An 18,531-nucleotide genomic window follows, 5' to 3' on the forward strand; every position below is an offset into this window, starting at 1 on the left:
GGCTAAAATGCAGTATAGGTGAACGGGGTGGATCGGCGATTTTTTGATTGGGAATGGTAGAGAAATGTCCCCTGACACCATTTCAGGCGAAATTAGGACGCGGAAAGAAATTTTAATTTTTTCATTTTCCTTGTACAAACAATATTTTTCTTTGACTCAAATTAATTTTCCTTATACAAAGTGACAAAATTAAAATTGCTTTCCGCGCCCCAATTTTGCCTGAAATGGTGTCAGGTGACATTTCTCTACTATTCCCAATCAAAAAATCGCCGATCCACCCTGTTCACCTATACTGCATTTTTGCCTATAGTTTTGCAGTATCCAGTCTTGTATATGGTATTTTTGAGTTAGTATAGTTGCAGTACCGAAAACCTGACCATGAGTTGCTTAGGACATTTTACATGCAAAGAAAATATTAGTGGTTCTTATGAGTTACGTTATGAAGTTTCCAATAGAATATCTATCGGTCTATCGATTTTATATGAAATACCACAAGCCATCATCAATAAATGTATAAAATCGGTCGATTTAGCTTGATCGAACTCATTATTTTGGTCAAAATAATATGAAAATGAGGCAGTTAAAAACCGTTTTCAAATAGCGGTCCTCCGCGGTGACATACGATCATCATAACGCAACTCTCCAATTTCTGAACATTGAATTGAAATGCAAAAACTAAAACTAATTTAAAATGCATTAATTATTGATTAATTACGTTGCCAAAGGATCAATCTTCGATATAAAACTGATATTTTCTAGAGAGACGCTATACTCCGCGACGAATTCTTTTAATTTTCAGCTTAGAAGAGCATCAGCCCGGCAAGTTGAAGGTTGTGAGTTCGTGTCTCACCCGTGCACATACATTTTTTTTTTCAAAAATGTATTTATTTTACAATTTGTTTTTGACCTGAAAAAGGGTAACACCTCAGCATGAAAAATGCCCTAAAGTAGTGATGTTAGAAGCCTAGCGTCAATCGAAATATTTTATAACATAATCGTTGTTCTCGAAATTTGGATTTATATGGCATGGACATGGACATCACTTATCAACCAATTTTCTTTAGTTAGTAGTAATGATAACGACTTAAATGAAAATAATAAGTTGGTTGATTAAATTTTCATGAGGATTCTTTTATATTAAGGAGAGAATCCTCGATTTCACGCTCTTATTTCTGCGATAAAAGCGCTGTGTGTTCAAATTAGATGTCGTATCTCCCTACAACAACATATGTCTTCTTAGCATTACTTAACCCAAGGTAGATATATTTGGGGAGGTAATGCCACTCAGACGCGTTTTAGTTCGATTCTAATGACAACTTCTTTTTTAATGGTTGATCGCGATTTGCTTTTGTTTTACAAAATATTGTTCCCATCTCAAACAAGATGGTCTCAGTTTCTATTCAGTTTTTTGATTTTAATGAAAGGAACAGGTGATTCGGTTATATGATAATACATCACCAATTACTTTGAAGATAAAGCCGTCGCGTCATAACGTTGTGCGCCATCTGTTAAAAATATGTCAATGTATTTAGCTTGGCTTCGTATTTTTTCTTAATCTTTTAATTTCAATTTCAACGAGAAACATAAATATCTGCCTTCGGTTTTGTCAAGTTGAATTTCCATGTAGCCACTGTCTATTACCAGCTGTTGTACCACTTTTATTCGAAATGTTACCAGAACTCAATTTAATCTGCGCATTTCTTTCTCTAATTAAATTCAACAATTTTTTTTACATAAGGAAGGGCCTCGAATAGAGTTCGTACGCAACAAAAGATATTTTCCAGCAGTCATATAACTTGAAGTTGTACTGCAATATTGAATTGTTTGTAGCTCCTTCGAATAGTAAACAAACTGAAACTACGTGGTACAGTGTACACTTTATATAAAAATGTATTTCCTGGAAAAAAAATTTATCACTGTTAAACTCTCATTAAAATTGCTTCACAGCCCCGTACGAAAAAATTTAATAAATTCCTGCATAAACAGCTATATTTGCCTATATCTAATGATTTTACAACGAAATATGTTAGTATTAGCTCAAAATATGTCTCAAGATAGGTCTGTTCCAAGGCCATACGAATTGTCAAATTACTGTCAAATTTCATTCATAGAGACATAACCTCATCAATATTTGTATAGACTGTTACTGATCAGAGCGAGACGACCGAATACCAGTTAATTATAACTTGACTTGGGGTACTTGTCAAAGTGTTTGCTTCTCCTTCAACATCTTACGATGTGAGCGAGAGGACCGAAGACTAGTTATATATAACTTGCCTTGGGGAACTTGTCAAAATATTTCTTTCTCTTTCATCACAACACTCTATGAAAACCGAGCTATGCGGATGAAATCGTGTACGTTTGGCCACTCAAAATTTTGTGTTTACAGTTACATGGAACAAACCTATAGCTATAACCTAGTTGTAGAATAGATGTTTCACTTTTAATAAAATCCAATATGGTGGCAGGCGGCTATTTTGTTGGGAGACTTGCTTTACACTTTTATACTTTTATACTTTTTAGCAAGAGAAAAAAATTCGTGTGCTTGTGTCAAGCAATGTATGAAATTTGTTTATAGCGCGCGAATATTCGCATCGCGTTCCAATATAATTATTGATTTACAGTCGTCGTCAATGCCTTTGTAAAATAATCATTCAAATCGATCTAATTAATCGGTTAAATTTCGGTTAAATTCGTTATCAATAGATCATGGCCGTGGTCCAAGGTTGTGAAACAACAGGTTGAGACATTAAGAAGGATGGCAAGAAATTTTGACAAATAGACGAATTAGTATACAAATAGTATGAGAAGTGAAATGAAACTTTGACACAAAAAAAATTCATCTCACGTGGAAGAACGTATGACAATTTCACCGACTGGTGGTAAGTGAATAGATTAAGATTGGCTCGTTCTTGTTGCCCACAATGTCAAACATATGTACATGTACAAGGTCTTTAATTTGTGCTAGGTTAAGTCCTTTTTCATCAAGCGATCAGAGTAGCCTCTCAATTAAAATATCTTGAAATTGTCAACAACGTGTGGCAACGTGTAAAAAACAAAAATCAAAACCCACCAGAAACCGGTGTATTTGTAAACCATAAACAATTTTTTTTAATCTATTTAACAAAATTTGTCTCACAACCTTGGTCCATTCGCTTTACCGGTTTAAACATTTCGGTACCGTTGCGGTATTATTGGTATTGGTATTTGTTGAAAGGTATTACACAGTTTGTACAACCTAACAAATAGAAAGTCAACTAGTCGTTTGTCGAAACAGCACAAGCAAATTCATTTAATGATTTTTTTTACTATTTCCGTTGTCATAATGCAAATTAGTTAGTTTAAAAGGGATTTCCTAAGTAATTTTGCTATTGTTTAATTGATTCCAACAGAAATAAATCAAAATGTCAGCACGTAAGTAAACAATTTGTTCAAAACATTTTAATCAATTTTGTTGTTGGGTGGATGGAAATTTGTATTCATGACATCTACTTTCATGTATTTGTGTTGCACTGTATTTTGTGTGTATGTACAGCTTACCAGACCAGCTGTTCCAAAAAATGCCGGCATACAGATTCACAATAATTTAACACGAGAAATGCATTTCGTTTTTTCGTTCTTTCAGAAATAAATAAAGCTCCGAAACGCAGAGCCAGTGGCAATAATATGGCAGTGCTGTTGCATTTGGATCTCGAGGAGAGTTCCAGCGACAGTGACTTTCGGATCGAAGACCATGATGAGAGTGATGACTTTTCCGACGGATCAAATGAGGATAATCAAAGTGGAGACGATGAAGATGACGATGATGATGATGACAGCGAAGACGATTCGGATAATGAATTCTCATCGTTCAAAACGAGCTTAGACGTGAATAAAACTGACGGAAATGAAAATAAACCATTATCGGCTGCACAACTGCTACAACAGGCCAAGGCTAAAGAAGCTTTGGATAAAGAGAATGCTAAATTACTTGCCACGCCGATTTGCTGTTGCTGTCTGGGTGATAGGAGTGACGATTCGAATGAAATCGTTGAATGTGACAACTGCGGAATGTCAGTACATGAAGGATGTTATGGGATCAGTGATTCGGGTAGTGTTTCCAGTACAGTGTCGTCTTGTTCCACGGAACCGTGGTTTTGTGAAGCGTGCAAAGCGAATATTTCCGATCCGGTGTGCGAACTGTGTCCGAACAAAGGAGGTATTTTTAAAGAGACTGATGTGGGAAAGTGGGTGCATTTGGTGTGTGCGTTGTATGTGCCCGGTGTGGCATTCGGTGAAGTGGATCTACTGTCATCGGTTACGTTGTTTGAAATGCCGTACAGCAAATGGGGAGCTAAAAGCTGTTCGTTGTGCGATGACGTGCGATTTGCCCGGACTGGAGTTTGTATTGGTTGCGACGCAGGAATGTGTAAAACATTTTTTCATGTCACTTGTGCCCAGGCGGCTGGGTTACTGTCCGAAGCCAATTCGGAGGAAACTGATCACGCCGATCCATTTTATGCACATTGCAAAATCCATTCGGACAAAACGTTAATTAAACATAGGAAACGTAACTACAATGGCCTGAAATTGAAATTAGCTCATAGGATAGTGGAACAGGAACAGAAAAAACTGGAAAAACCGACAGCGGGCCAACAGCGCATCGAAAGGAAGTTAAAGAAACATCGCAACAAGTACGTGACGAATAAAACCATAAAGAATGAACCGTGGGGTAAGTTTCATTTGATTCGAATAGCACCCTCTCATTGGAACCTAAATTTACATTCACAATTTGTAATCAGTTCCAACACAGAAAATGCCACGATTATTGACCACTTCCGCATCAGCATGTCGCCGTTTGATTTTGAAAGCCGACTTGATGGGAATCGATACAGATGCACTGGAGTTCCAGGAAGCTCAAGTAAGTTGATATTAAATTTTGGCAATTTTAAGTAAACACCGCGGTACAGAGTACTTGGCCGGAAATTAATTTCCGACTGAGTAACGTCTTTTGAACTACTTCTCCAAATAAAGAAGAGAATCATCAGAGAAACTACTGAATTTAAAACGATTTCGTTGCAAATCTGCATGCACTTGAACTTATATGACTTAGTTTGTCTTTGGTCTAAATAATGAAAGCTCCTGTGCGCTCAGTCCTCACGCATTACACCTCAACGATAAAGGTCCTGATTGATTTATAAATGAATCCAGCGAAATCTTATTTCACAGACCAATTTTATTTTTGTACGATTTTTGGGATGAATTTTATTGCTACTGTCTAATGAACGTGTAAGTATCCAGTTCCTTTGGATATGAGCCTTACATTGAAGATTTTTTTTTAAATTGTTGTTTTTTTGTCCTTGGTGGTGGCTGCAGTTTGAAATTATTTTCTCATATTTTTTGTGTAATGCTTGATTTCCTCTTACGCCGTTTACGCTCCGTTTACGTTTTAGACAATAAAAAAGAGGCGTGGTAGCCGAATCAGAGTTTCCCGGTAATCAAAAACTTAAAACTGACTTCCCGGTCAATAAATTTCCCGGTGCTTTGTGCCGATTTCTCTGTATCCTAGTTTTTTCAGAAAAATTTCCCGTTAACTCGACTACCAGGATACTACATTATTTCCATGCCCATCAGAGCTTATTTAAGTAAAATAGTTTCTCTAATTTCACTGAGTTTCACCAATTTTAATTTCGTGAAGTTTTGGTAGATTTCGTGAAATTTTGAAAAGTCTATCAGAATTTGAATAAGTTTTGTAACTGACACACAACGACGTACACGAAAATATGTCCCGCAACTACACCTAATGCCTAATTTTTCTGTTATGGCAACTCTTAATTTCATACATAAAATCGGATGAGTTGTCTGATCAATTTTGCCAACGTATCTTTCCAGTGATTTTCCAATAAAGCAATTCAACACAACAAGAATTTGATGTAAACCCTATCGACGTAGCGTAAATTTGTTGTGTAGCGTTTTTTAAGTGAAGCGGTATTTTTTATGATTTTTTTTAAAGTCTCAAGCGTCAGCAATACAATCTTTAGCAATACAGCACTAAGAATCTAGTAGCTCGTTCAAGAACGAGAATTCTTTCCCTGGAATTGCTCAGTTAATTTAACTTTGTAGCGTTTTTCTTAACGATGTATTCAGGTCGTGAAGAAAGTGAGAACTGTCAATAGACGTTCGTACTATTTGTTCTTCTTAGACAACGAATATTTTTATTTGATCGGAACTTATGAGATACTTTTAGTGGTAAATAATTGAATATTTTGAGGTAGAAACATCTACAAAATATGTGATGTTAATGAAGTAATGATTTTGTATCTAAGAGGCTAAAATTAAAGCCTGCATTTGTGTGCCTTATTTCATTTTTGATGATATCTTTTCATCAGAATCCTTTTCGAAAAATGTACGACCGCAATAACGACCACAAATGTAGCAGCTTTAAATAGAAATAGAAATAGATTTGGCTGTAGTCGGTTGACCAGCTGTGAGACACGTGAGCAGTTTCACGAAATTTTCATAAACTGCTCAGTTTTCTTCTCAGGGCTGGTCAAACTGCTACAACCAAAACTAATTTTTATTTAAAGCTATCATGTTCGTGGTCGTTATTGCGGTTGTAAATTTTTAAAAAAGGATTCTGGTGGAAGGATATCATCAAAAGTAAACTAAAATCCAGTATTTGAAAAACGCCCAAATGTATGCTTTTCAGCAAAACACAAATGCCTCTTAACGACAATATTTTTGAAGATAAGTGTCAAAACAGCGTAGTTAATTTAACTTTTCTCAAGTTTAAGTTGAGCTTGTTCAGGAACTAAAAATTCTCAGTGAAACGTGAGCAAAGTAAAATTAACTGCACTGTTTTGACACTTATCGTTCAGAAGCATTGTCGATATGTCGATACATAAAAAACTTAGCACAATAGAGATGCAAGATTCTGAGTGAGTATGTGAGTAAACGTATGATATTCTCTCACAAAATCGTGAATTCTTTTTCACTAAGTTTTTTATGCGTTGTAGGGCAGAAAGGTACTGTAAGATTTAGATAAAAAAAAAATTGACCAAATTTACCTTTACAACCTAAAAGAGCAATAAACACTTTGCAAATTTTTAGCCTACAAGAGTGAAAAATATTCGTTTTTTGATGAATTGTCTGAACCAAAATCTGTTTTCGAAAAAGTAAAACCATCGAAGTATGCAAGAATGTGTTACCTTTAATGGAAAAATTGGTTTGTGGGTGATAATTTATCCCACTTGGGGAAACCCTCGCAGAATGTGTAAAACTTATGTAATCTGCACAGGTTTCTCCAAGTGGGTTAAGTTATGACTCACAAAGCAATTAGTTACACATTTATGCGTGCTTTTATGGCTTAATTTTTCAAAAAAAGATTTTTGACTAGAGAAATCATCAAAAAACGTATATTTTTCCGCCTTAATATAGGCTACAAATTTGCAAAGTGTTCATTGCTCCTAACGAACGTTTCAAAATTGGTGAATTTCTAGTGAAATTTAACGAAACGAAATTCTAAATTTCACCAACGTTTTCTAACATGGGCTCTAGTACCTTCTTCCGGTAAACGCTGATACTGAAATTTCTGCGTAAATTTACCGGTAAATTGCAAAATCGAACGAAAATAACGCATACACGCACACACACACACGGAATTTTGAAAACCGACACATTTTCTGTTTCTATGTTTTACTTGAGTTTCTGATTTTTCCATATGAAAATGCATGCAAAATTCACAAAAAACCAGTAAACCACGAAACAGAAAATGCGTCAGTTTTCAAAATTCCGCGAGTGTAACATCAGAAAATAAAAATTATGCAAAAGAAAGCGTTCCTAGTGAATGAGTTATGCCAAAACATTTAAGAGTCTGTGATGAATGAAGAATCAAAAAATTAGTTGTCTTCCCAAGAATTCAAAAATCGATTTTTTGAAGAAAAAACTTTCGAGTTTTGGTATCAACACCAGTTTTGAACTATTTGCGCTTAAGAGCAATTTTCTAGCCTACATTTGTGCTCAAAAATATTCGTTTTTTGATGATTTCTCTGAACCAAAATCTTTTTTCGAAAAAGTAAAACCATTAAAGCATGCAAAAATGTGTTACTTTTAAGGGAAAAATTGGTTTGTGGTCGATAACTTAACCCACTTGGAGAAACCTTTGCAAAACACATAACTATACACATTTGCAAAGGTTTCTCCAAGTGGAATAAGTTATCATCCACTAACCAATTTTTCTGATAAAAGTAACACATTTTTGCGTGCTTTAATGGTTTTACTTTTTCAAAAAAAGATTTTGTTTAGAGAAATCATCAAAAAACGAATATTTTCGCGCACAAATGTAGGCTAGAAAATTGCCAAGGGGTGAGCGCTCTTAAAATAGGTTTTAAAGTTAGGTCAAACAAACTTCTCATACCACAAACATTTCACCGATTTTGACTCATTTCAAACAATTCTAACCCAACACAAAATTTACAGTGAATGCAAATAAAAGGAGAATTCTTATTTTAAATGTCTACTTCTCAGATGGCAGCTCTAGCCGACGTGCGTAAAAAGTGGCATATACCTCCCGCCTTTAGTGTTGAATTTATTGGCTACTATTTGGACCGAATATCACGCCTAAATGAAATCAAAACAAGTCTACAGGAGCAGCTAGAGTCAAATAGACATCTGGTCGAAGAGCAACAGAAACTAAGGGACGAATATGATCAGGTGAGTTTAACCAGACCCTCTAGAAAAGCTTTTACCATTAAAAGAACGCCGAGATTCTCGGTTAATTTTTCTTAGTTCTATTGTACTTGTGTGGCTTATATGAAACTTCAGTATGACGTTCTAGTTTTCACATCCAAGACATCAACAGATTCTAATGGAATTTTTATAATTTCTTTTTCACCTAGAAAATGAAAGTCAATTCCGAACACTCAACCACGAATTCATCTCTAAAGCTATCGATCGAAAAACTTCATGCGTCCATACATGCGTTGTGCCAGAATAAAAATCTGCCCACAATTGAAAATATTGGCAGACCTGCCGTCATTGTGCCACCAGTTGCTGCAGCTACTCCGCCAGCTCGACCGATGTCCGTTCCAACGGCAGCTGCGCTTAAAATGGGTGTTGGATTTCCGTTAACGAATTTGCCGGGAAGCAGCGATGACACAAATCGCATACTAAGCACTCAATGCCAAAACAATAGCAAATTGATGCACGAATGTGGCATCTGTAAACGTTGTACCGATCAGCATTTGCTAGCGAAATGTGATACTTGTCATTTGCATTATCATTTAGGTTGTTTGAATCCTCCGTTGACACGACATCCGAAAAAGTCGAAACTGTACGGATGGCAATGTTCGGAATGTGCCAAATCAGATGACTCTGATAATCCAGTACCAATTTTACCGGTGGGACCTCGGAAATCACGTACAAAATATAGTAAAGACGGTCAAATTGTTCCAGTCGATCCACCTCAAAGTGATATCAGTATAGAAGAACCGAAGTCAATTGAAAGTGTTGTAAAAACTATAAAATCACCGCCACGTAAAGTCGCCGAAAAGAAGGCGGAAATCGTCGATATGATTGAAGAAGTATTAGTGCATTCAATTGAACCGAAATGTGCAACTAAAGGCGTGAAAAGGAAAAAAATGAAAAATTTCAATGCAGAACCGCAACCAGAACCAATCGGATTAGATGAAAGTCCCGCTATATCGATTCCAAAGGCCAAGCCATCGGCCGACCCTCTAGACATAACCAATGCTCAATTGATCGTTATTTCGTCCACACCCAATAAGCGAGCGAAAATCGTCGATAAAGTGGAAGAATCTCCAAAGCCCACGGCACCTTCGTATTATGTCGATCACAACGGTATGTTAGCCAGCATTGACTCATTGCCGAAGGCCGGTCTATTCACGTCGGAGCTGATCGAGCAACGCCATGATGAAAACAGTGACAAAGCGATACACAAACAGAACCGGAAGAAACGCAACAAAGAGAAGCATCGCAATAAGCACGGCCCGGACAGTGACCGATCTTCATCCAAAGAGCACAAAAAGAAGCGGAAAAAGAAGAGCCACGACGACATGGAAAATCCCAACCACACCAGACCTGACAATTCTGAGGGCATACCAAAGATCAAAATAAAGGTTGAAAATATTCTTTAATTTCCGTTCGGGGAAAAAGTTTTGTTTTTAACTTAAAAAGTCTTTAACACAATTCAGTTTAAAGCACTACCTGCACCCGGCGAAACTGCGGCGGAAGCGCATTTCTTCTATGTTTCTGCCAATATGATTCAATCGTCCAATAATAGATCTCGGCCAGAGCCAACCGTATCTAAGTCGTCAACTGTAAGTTTTATCGTTGTTAAACCATTGAATTCTAGCAAAATTTGTTTTTTTTTTTATACTTAATGTGTATGTAGATATACGCTTTTCAACATTGGTAGTAGAATTGGTTTGAGTTTTTTTTTAATTAATTTTTTCTTTTTAAATGAAATTCATTTGCTAGCATGAATTCTATATTTGAGCAGAAACAAATTTCATGGTTTATGGAATAGATATGGGTCTCATGCATGATAGTATCTTTTGCAATAAAAGCATTGGTTTCAGCATCGAGCTGTTTGTACTTCTCATTACAAGGGATTCTTTTGAGAAACAGCCAACCGAAATCGGACGTATTTTCAAGTGGAATTTTTTATAAGTTGCCAGAAAGGTATTCGACCCTAGAAGCTAAAACCACTTCCAAAAAAAATTTTCTAAGCTTGTGTGGCTAGTGTGAGGTGATCAAAAACAGAAAACATGCACTTTTCTTATGGAAATGTCTTCAGTTACACGAGCCGTACATGTTTGGTACAATTAAAAATTGGTTGTGTTTTAAACTCAAAAGTAAAAACATTGTGTGGGGTGCCAAATTGACACTGTCAATAGAAAGGTAATTTTATGTTGTTTCAGGGCAAGTAGAGTTTTACGGAAGTTTGATAGTATCTACGATGAAATATAAGCGTTTAAACATTTTAACTTCTCATGTTTCATCGTTGATGCTTTTCAATCCCCATAAGCGAGGGGTGGATAAACTAAAAAAAACAAGGTTCGAAGCCATCGAAAACAAAAACAAAAACTTTTAAAAACAAAAATAAACAGAAAAAACAATAAAAAACAAAAAAACAGAAAAAACTAAAATAAACAACAAAAAACGGTCAAAAAACTAGAAAACTAATCAAAAAAAGAAGAAAAAATAGAAAAACAACACAAAAAACCAAAAAAAACAACCCAGAGCCATCATTTTTTTGGTTTAAAACCAAAAAAAAATTTAAGAAAACAATAACTAAAAAATAAACAAAAAACCCGAAATAAAACCAAAGAAAGTGAATGTTTTTTTGTTTAATTTTTGTTTAAAAACAGAAAAAAACAAGAAAAAACATAAAAAACAAGAAAACATTTGTTTAAAAAAAAAACAAGGTTCAAACAAAATTTACGTTTATCCACCCCTCGCCCATAAGACTCTATTCGCCCTGAAACGAATTGAAATTACCTTTATGTAACTCAGCATCATAATGTTCGAAAATTGCGAACTTTAGATGCCTCTGTTGCATAAAACGTTGTATGAATCTCGGTGTAACAGTTATTTATACAACCGAGTGATAAATTCTTTTTTGGGCACAAGATGTGAAGGTCGAGGCCGTAGGTCGAGTGTGACAATACACATCGTGTGCCTAAAAAAGCATTTATCATCGAGTTGTATACAACGTTTTTCGCAATAACGGCAACGGAAATTCCTACTTTTTGTCACTTGTTTTGAAAAATACTTTATTAGGCTCATGATGTGTATTATGACACACGGCCTTCGGCCTCATAATTACACATCTCGAGCCTAATGAAGTACTTTGCGCTCGATGTCATAAATAACTATTCTAATGGCATCCCTACACGACTATGTTCGTTTCGTGTAACTCGAGAAATTTCTAAACGAAAAGTATAAGTTTTCAGTCTATTTCTGAAAACTTCAATTTACTTATTTTTCGTTGGAACTTTGAGCAAAACATTGTGCTACACCATGACAAAATTGTAATGTTCAAAATTTTTCTTCTCACGTAATTTATGAAGATTCTCTCACGAAAATAACTTTATCTGCATCTCGAGTCTTCATAATTATTGTAAAATTGAAACATGTACTGAAAACCTTTTTTTTGAAACTACGATATAAAATCAACCGAAGGTTTCGCGGCTATCACATGACAATGTTTTGTTCTAAATATAATTTTGCATCGATTAAAAATAATATCGACATATCTGCAGTGTTCAGTCATTTAAGCATGAATTTTAAAACCAATAAGACCCTGTTTTCCCCGGAAGTACATGCAATTACCTTTCTAATGCCCCCCACATGACCATGTACGGCTCGCGTGACTGGAGAAATTTCTGTAAGAAAAGTGCAAAATAACGGTTTTTGATCACCTCCCACTAGCTACAAACGCTTCGAAGAATTTTTTTGAAAGTGGTTTTGGCTTCTAGGGTCGAATACCTTTCTGGGCGCATACAAAAAAATCAATTGGAAAATGCGTCCGCTTTCGGTAGGCTGTTTTTCAAAAGAATCCCTCTACTTCCGTTTAGCAACCATTCAGAAATTCATTTTTCTGTCAGTGTCTTATCCAAACATCATTTATGTGCTTTGTGTATAGAAATAATTGATTTTATAAAAGCCAATGAAAAAAAAAATCTTTAACCATTTTTCACTTCCGTTTTCCAATCATACATTTAGAGGGATTCTTTTGAAAAACAGCCCACCGAAATGGGGCGCATTTTCCTGTGGATTTTTTTTATATGTGCCTAGAAAAGTCCACTGGAAAATGCGTCCGATTTCGGTAGGATGTTTTAAAAAAAGAATCCTTCCAATTCTTTTGACGGCTTAGAGAGTGTTGTACATACCTACCGTAACATTTCTTTTCATTTTTTTCTACGCTTCAAATAAATAAGGATTCAAAGTTAATCGTTCCAAATGACAGAGTGACACTCTCTGGCACCCTTGTTTGCGGGTATGCTTTCTTGGCAGATAGTTTACATGAAATTTGTTCTATGATACACGAGCTGCCTTACCATGTCGGAATAATTTGTTAACTTAAGTCTTTACAATAAAAATAGAACTACAATCTCGTGTACCTAAAATTGATCTTATTATCCGACCTTCTTATAAGATTTTCCGTAGTAGCAGCAGTTTTTATATCGAACATTGCCTGAGGCTCGACGCAAATGCTTAAGTATTGTCACTGACAATCTGACGAAGTGTAGAAGTCTCAGCTAAAACGGAAATAATTGAAGTACAACTAGGATCTTGAAAATAGTTGTAACTTTGTAGGATTAGGTAATTTTAGATTTCTTACAGTCACAGACTGCCGAAAGCATGCAACTCTTAAAAATTTGACATTTACAAAGATTCGAATGTTAGGCCAGATGTTGCATTTCAATTATAATATATGTGACACATAGTATGTGTGCTATTTGAATACTTATACTTAATGCGAAAAGAGTTTTATGGGGTGACACTTCGAATGCTAAACCTCAGAATAGTTTTCAAGTCCAAACCATTCTTTTGTGCCCGTGTCGCATTTCATTTTATTGTGTGTTGTGTACAGACATAATTTCCTCAGATGAAACAAATGTAAAAGAGGAAATTGTTTTACTAGAACGTGCAGACATTTCGGGCATCATTGAATTGTCCCAAAGCTCTTCATACACGCCTCAACGCATTGCTTTCTCATGAAAAAAAAAACACAGCCACAACCACCCACCGACAAAATTGTTAATTTGTTCTTTACCATTAAAGGATGAAAAATCGGTCTTGTTTAAGAAGTGAATGCATTATCCGATTGGAACGATAAATTTTGTATTTGGAATGAGCAGCTACACAAAGTTTTGAACTCAAGCCTTTTATCATCTTTACCTTCATTTGAGACTAAGCCAAAATTATCTACACTCAGTGGCAATAATGTGGTGCTAATACGATTTCATGTAGCCATCGCTGGTTTTTATTTGACCCTGCTTGGCTATGAAAATTCTATGGAATGCCTTTTCTACAATATTGTCTGTTACAAAAAAAAAGGTTTTTCTGTTTTTAATTGTTTTATTTTGTTTTTAGATAATTTTTAAAAGCCAAAGCGTAGTGAATGTAACTGTAGTTTTAACGATTCTTCAAAAAAAGTGTTTTTTGTTACGTTGCAAGAAAATAAACAAACCACATTTTCAACGAATTCATGTTATTCAATCCACGTTATAATGCATTTGGGGTGTGCGGTGCGATGGTTCTGGGGTCGGAACGGAAAGGATACACAAAAGTTGCCTTCCCTTGATGCCAAAAATTTATTAGGGGCGCATCAAAACTCAAAAATTTGACTTCATCGATAAAAAAAAAAATTATAATAAATTTTTGACATCCGATCCCTGAATCATCGAACACCCCTAATATAATACTACCTATATAAACGTAAAAGTTGTAAGATTTTTAATGCATATGGATTGAATAAGGAGAATTGGATTGTAATTTTAACATCTTATTTTTCCTCGACTGTATGTCTGCATTTAAATTAGAACAGAATTGATAATTAAAATTTACCGAATTATTTTGGAACATAGCATTTGCTGGAACAGAAACAGTACATAACGAAATTGATAAATGATCTGATAGATAGAAATATCAAATTAGGAGGGAATGCGTCGACATTTTTTTTTTTTCAAACTCGAATCGAACTCAATTTAACCTAAATTTCAAAAAGACAGGTCCCTGTAGCCCAAAGAAAACCGAAACGTTACTCGATGCGAAACCGTCTCGTTTTTTTTATCGAAAAATTGATTTATATCGGTCTCGGGTAAGTAAATACTTAAGAGGGCAGACTAGGTGTGAAGTAGGCTATATATTGAAAAATTGGTTTTAAAATTAATGTAGACCATTTAATGAAAATCTGTTCCAGCAATTAGATGAGCAATATGTTTATCTATCTCTAAAAAATGAAAAACGATTTACAATAAGCAACAGTTGGAAGAAAACCGATTTCCAAAATATGAACGTCGCTTAAAGTTAGGCTATGCAATATTTTTTTGGAAATCGGTTTTCTTCCAACTGTTGCTTATTGTAAATCGTTTTTCATTTTTTAGAGATAGATAAACATATTGCTCATCTAATTGCTGGAACAGATTTTCATTAAATGGTCTACATTAATTTTAAAACCAATTTTTCAATATATAGCCTACTTCACACCTAGTCTGCCCTCTTAAGACGAATCAACACGACGCTAAATTATAGCCTAAATTTGTGCGCATAAATAATATATTTTCGATTATAACTTCGTATATCCGCTTCCTTTCATCAAAAATGTATCATTTTTGCGCACAAATTTAGGCTACATTTTAATGTTGTGTTGATTCGTCTTCAAAGCAATGGACCCATTGTAAATTTGTAGCCTACATTAAGGCGGTAAGATATTCATTTCTTGATGATTTGAACTAAAATCTTTCTTCGAAAAAGTAAAACCATTGAAGCACCCAAAAATGTGTTACTTTTAAAGGAAAAATTGGTTTGTGGGTGAAAAATTATCCCACTTGGAGAAACCTTTGCAAATTGTGCAAAATCTATGTAATCTGCACAGGTTTCTCCAAGTGGGTTAAGTTAAAAACGAATATTTTTTCGCCTAAATTTGCAAAGGGTTCATCGCTCTGAAAGGTATGTGGTAATGGTATAGTATACGTTCTTTGAGGAACTTTGAATTCCAACATTTGAAGACAAGAAAGAGTGACGTTGGAATCCGCAAGTTAAACATTTGTTCGACATATTATTTCTCAACATTAAATTTTTAAGAACAATTCAATGTTAAAAATATGTCGTGATGGTCATCTTCGACCATGATGATTTGATTATTTAATCGAATTGAGCGGACCAGTCAGTAAAAATGCGTGCTTAAAAAATGAACCCAGCAACACCCTTACTAAGAATCGGTTATTCTAACAAAATTACGAATTGGCTGCCTAATATTTTTGATTTAAAGCCATTTCAAGAAGAAAAATTGATTTAAAAAAATGTCGTTATCCGTGAAGTTCCTGCTACATGTTACATTTATCGCGGCTGTACATGGCTACTGTCAAAATCGGATCGATTTAGGATCGTACTTTGTACTTTATTTTAGATTTATACCATAGAACCATTCTTTTGATTAGATTAGAGTTTCGCAAAACATCAATTTTTTTGTTACGACGTCAGTATTAGTGATATCATCGTTTTTTAGTGATACTTGGACTTAGCCATTCAAAAAAATATTTTTCAAAATTTAAACTTAGCCAAAAGTCAGAACGCAGAATGTTTTTATGATAAAATGGCCTTAAGTGTGATCTAAATTAGCCAAAACATTTTTTTAATAAAAAGGATCACCCAATTATCCTCTCGCATCGTAAGCGTCTTAAATTAAAGAAAGTCCAAAAAATTGTGGTTTCATTTATTAAGGAAAAGATTTGGAAGAGATAATTTAGTAGATAAAACTGATAGAAAGCCTTCCATGGAAAAATAAAATAAAACAGACTAACAGTGAGTTATAAAATATTGGATGGGAGAGCATAATTTGTTGCACGAAAATGAAAACTCTCTTGCATGCCAAATATCCGAAAGTTGTATCCCATTTTACTTCTTTCAATTTTTTCCCTTGTGTACAATAGTCACATAGCCAACAAAAACGTGCTGCATCGCCGATGAAGCCATTGCCAAAACCGAAAACACCACCCCCATTACAAAAACCGAAACCGGCAGCAACATTACCTCAACCAGTGGTTCGCACAAGACGATTATCGGTTTTTCATCCAAAGTTCCAAAAAGCCTATGCAAATCGCAGTAACAACATATCACCCAGAGCAGTGACGCCATCGACTCCGAATCAATCAATTAAATGTGATGTTTGCCACAATTTGGGCACATTGAACGACGTTGTGAGGTGAGTGGACCTAGCATGCAGACGAATAACGATAAGTTATAAATGATTGAAAACATGTTTTCTCCTGTTCAGATGTGACGAGTGCAAAAAGAACTTTCATTTCCACTGTCTGGATCCGCCTGTTAAAAAGACGCCGAAAAGGAGAGGTTATTCGTGGCATTGTGCTAATTGTGATCCAACGGTAGAAACTTTGTTGTTTGTGATCATTTTACGATCAATCTAAATAATTTCTTTTTTCTTTCAACAGGATGTTGAGTCTAATTGACTATAATTACGTTTGTAATCAATGGAACCAGACGTTGTACGTACGGGATTATTGATCTTTAAATTATTTTCGTAAAACTAGTGAATTTGACTATAACATTTATTTATTTTTACAATAAAGTTCAAACACACGTAAAATATGGTTTCTTCTTAAATTCCCTTAACTGTAACTTACAGTATGTAAGTCATGGGTCTTACACCAACAAATCACTAGAAAAAGTTTGTCACAAAATGTTTCCAGTCAACGCACTTCACGTAAAATTGATCATGATCGACAGCTGCCAAATAAAGTGCTATTTTGTATGAAATGTTTTTTTACAGTGTTTTACAGTAGAATGTTTTTCTAAGAAATATAACGTCCCAAGTTCACCCAAGCTTCATAAAAATTGGGTAGTTACGGTATTCGATGCCCGTAACGACAATGTACACAATCATTAGCGCTGATGACGTCACTCATAAGGTTGCCAGGTTGTGTACGAAGAAAGAAGACAAAGGAGACTATGAAAACACGTGGTTGCAAAGTTCTACAGCTGCTAGACATTCATAGATGGCGCCAATAAGAGCGAAGAACTCGTGAATGATGACAGCCCAGTACACTCAACAGTGGATCACGCAATTCACGCATACAACCTTCGGCATAATAATCGTCATCGCTAGTGCGCAAAAGTGACGTTTGGATAAATGAAGATCACACTACGTTCATTAAATCTTGTTGCTAACTTGGGCCTAAATTGGAATTTTGCGCATACTATGTGTTGTCAACCTCGTCGTCGCTTCGGGTTCACAATTTTCACATCTATTACGCAACATTTCCATTTAGGCACATGTTAGCAAAAAAGCTATTCGTTACCGTATAAGATACTGATTAATATGACAGATGAATTTTCATTAACTGTTAAGATCTGCACCGGTTTAGCATCTTATAGACATAGTTTTCACTATTTTCGAAGAAGATGGTGATGGCTTTTTGTCGTATAAGGAATTTATAGCTATTATGAAAGACAGATTACATCGAGGATTTTAGGGAAAACCCTGAATGAGTCATTGGATGTTATCGCACGTTTGATAGTGGGAAAAAAAGAAGAAACTTCCAGTTTATTTATTGTTATTTCGCTAAAGAGGATCTGTTATTTGTACTTTTTTTGCTTCTACGAACAATTGAAACAATAATACTTTTCACGCCATATACGAAAAAGTGAATTGTAATTTTGTCTTCAACGATTACTTACAAACTTGTCGACTCAATAGCGCAGTGTGTAAGTCGTTAGCCTCACACTGAATTATTGTGTTGGAAGTTCGTGAGTTCGAAATCGCTGACACGTTCAAGAAAAAAA

The 18,531-nt window shown here is 35.2% G+C and overlaps 1 protein-coding gene across 3 annotated transcripts; it reads left to right on the top strand.

Moving 5' to 3' along the window:
• Window positions 1-3,223: 3,223 nt before the first annotated feature.
• LOC119067580 (PHD finger protein 14) lies at window positions 3,224-17,335 on the top strand. 3 transcript variants are annotated; one of them, XM_037170669.1, is made up of 9 exons: window positions 3,224-3,414; window positions 3,626-4,711; window positions 4,782-4,900; window positions 8,506-8,691; window positions 8,877-10,115; window positions 10,191-10,316; window positions 16,662-16,933; window positions 17,006-17,114; window positions 17,181-17,335. In XM_037170669.1, the coding sequence occupies exons 1-9, from the start codon at window positions 3,405-3,407 to the stop codon at window positions 17,196-17,198; spliced, it is 3,165 nt and encodes a 1,054-aa protein (XP_037026564.1). In that variant the 5' UTR covers window positions 3,224-3,404; the 3' UTR covers window positions 17,199-17,335. The 3 variants fall into 3 exon arrangements, with proteins under 3 accessions (XP_037026564.1, XP_037026566.1, XP_037026567.1); XM_037170671.1 differs by lacking the exons at window positions 16,662-16,933; window positions 17,006-17,114; window positions 17,181-17,335 and adding an exon at window positions 13,789-13,840; XM_037170672.1 differs by lacking the exons at window positions 16,662-16,933; window positions 17,006-17,114; window positions 17,181-17,335 and adding an exon at window positions 13,598-13,736.
• The last annotated feature ends 1,196 nt before the right edge of the window (window positions 17,336-18,531 follow it).

Source organism: Bradysia coprophila (assembly GCF_014529535.1).
Source record: "Bradysia coprophila strain Holo2 chromosome X unlocalized genomic scaffold, BU_Bcop_v1 contig_12, whole genome shotgun sequence".
Classification (NCBI taxonomy): domain Eukaryota; kingdom Metazoa; phylum Arthropoda; class Insecta; order Diptera; family Sciaridae; genus Bradysia; species Bradysia coprophila.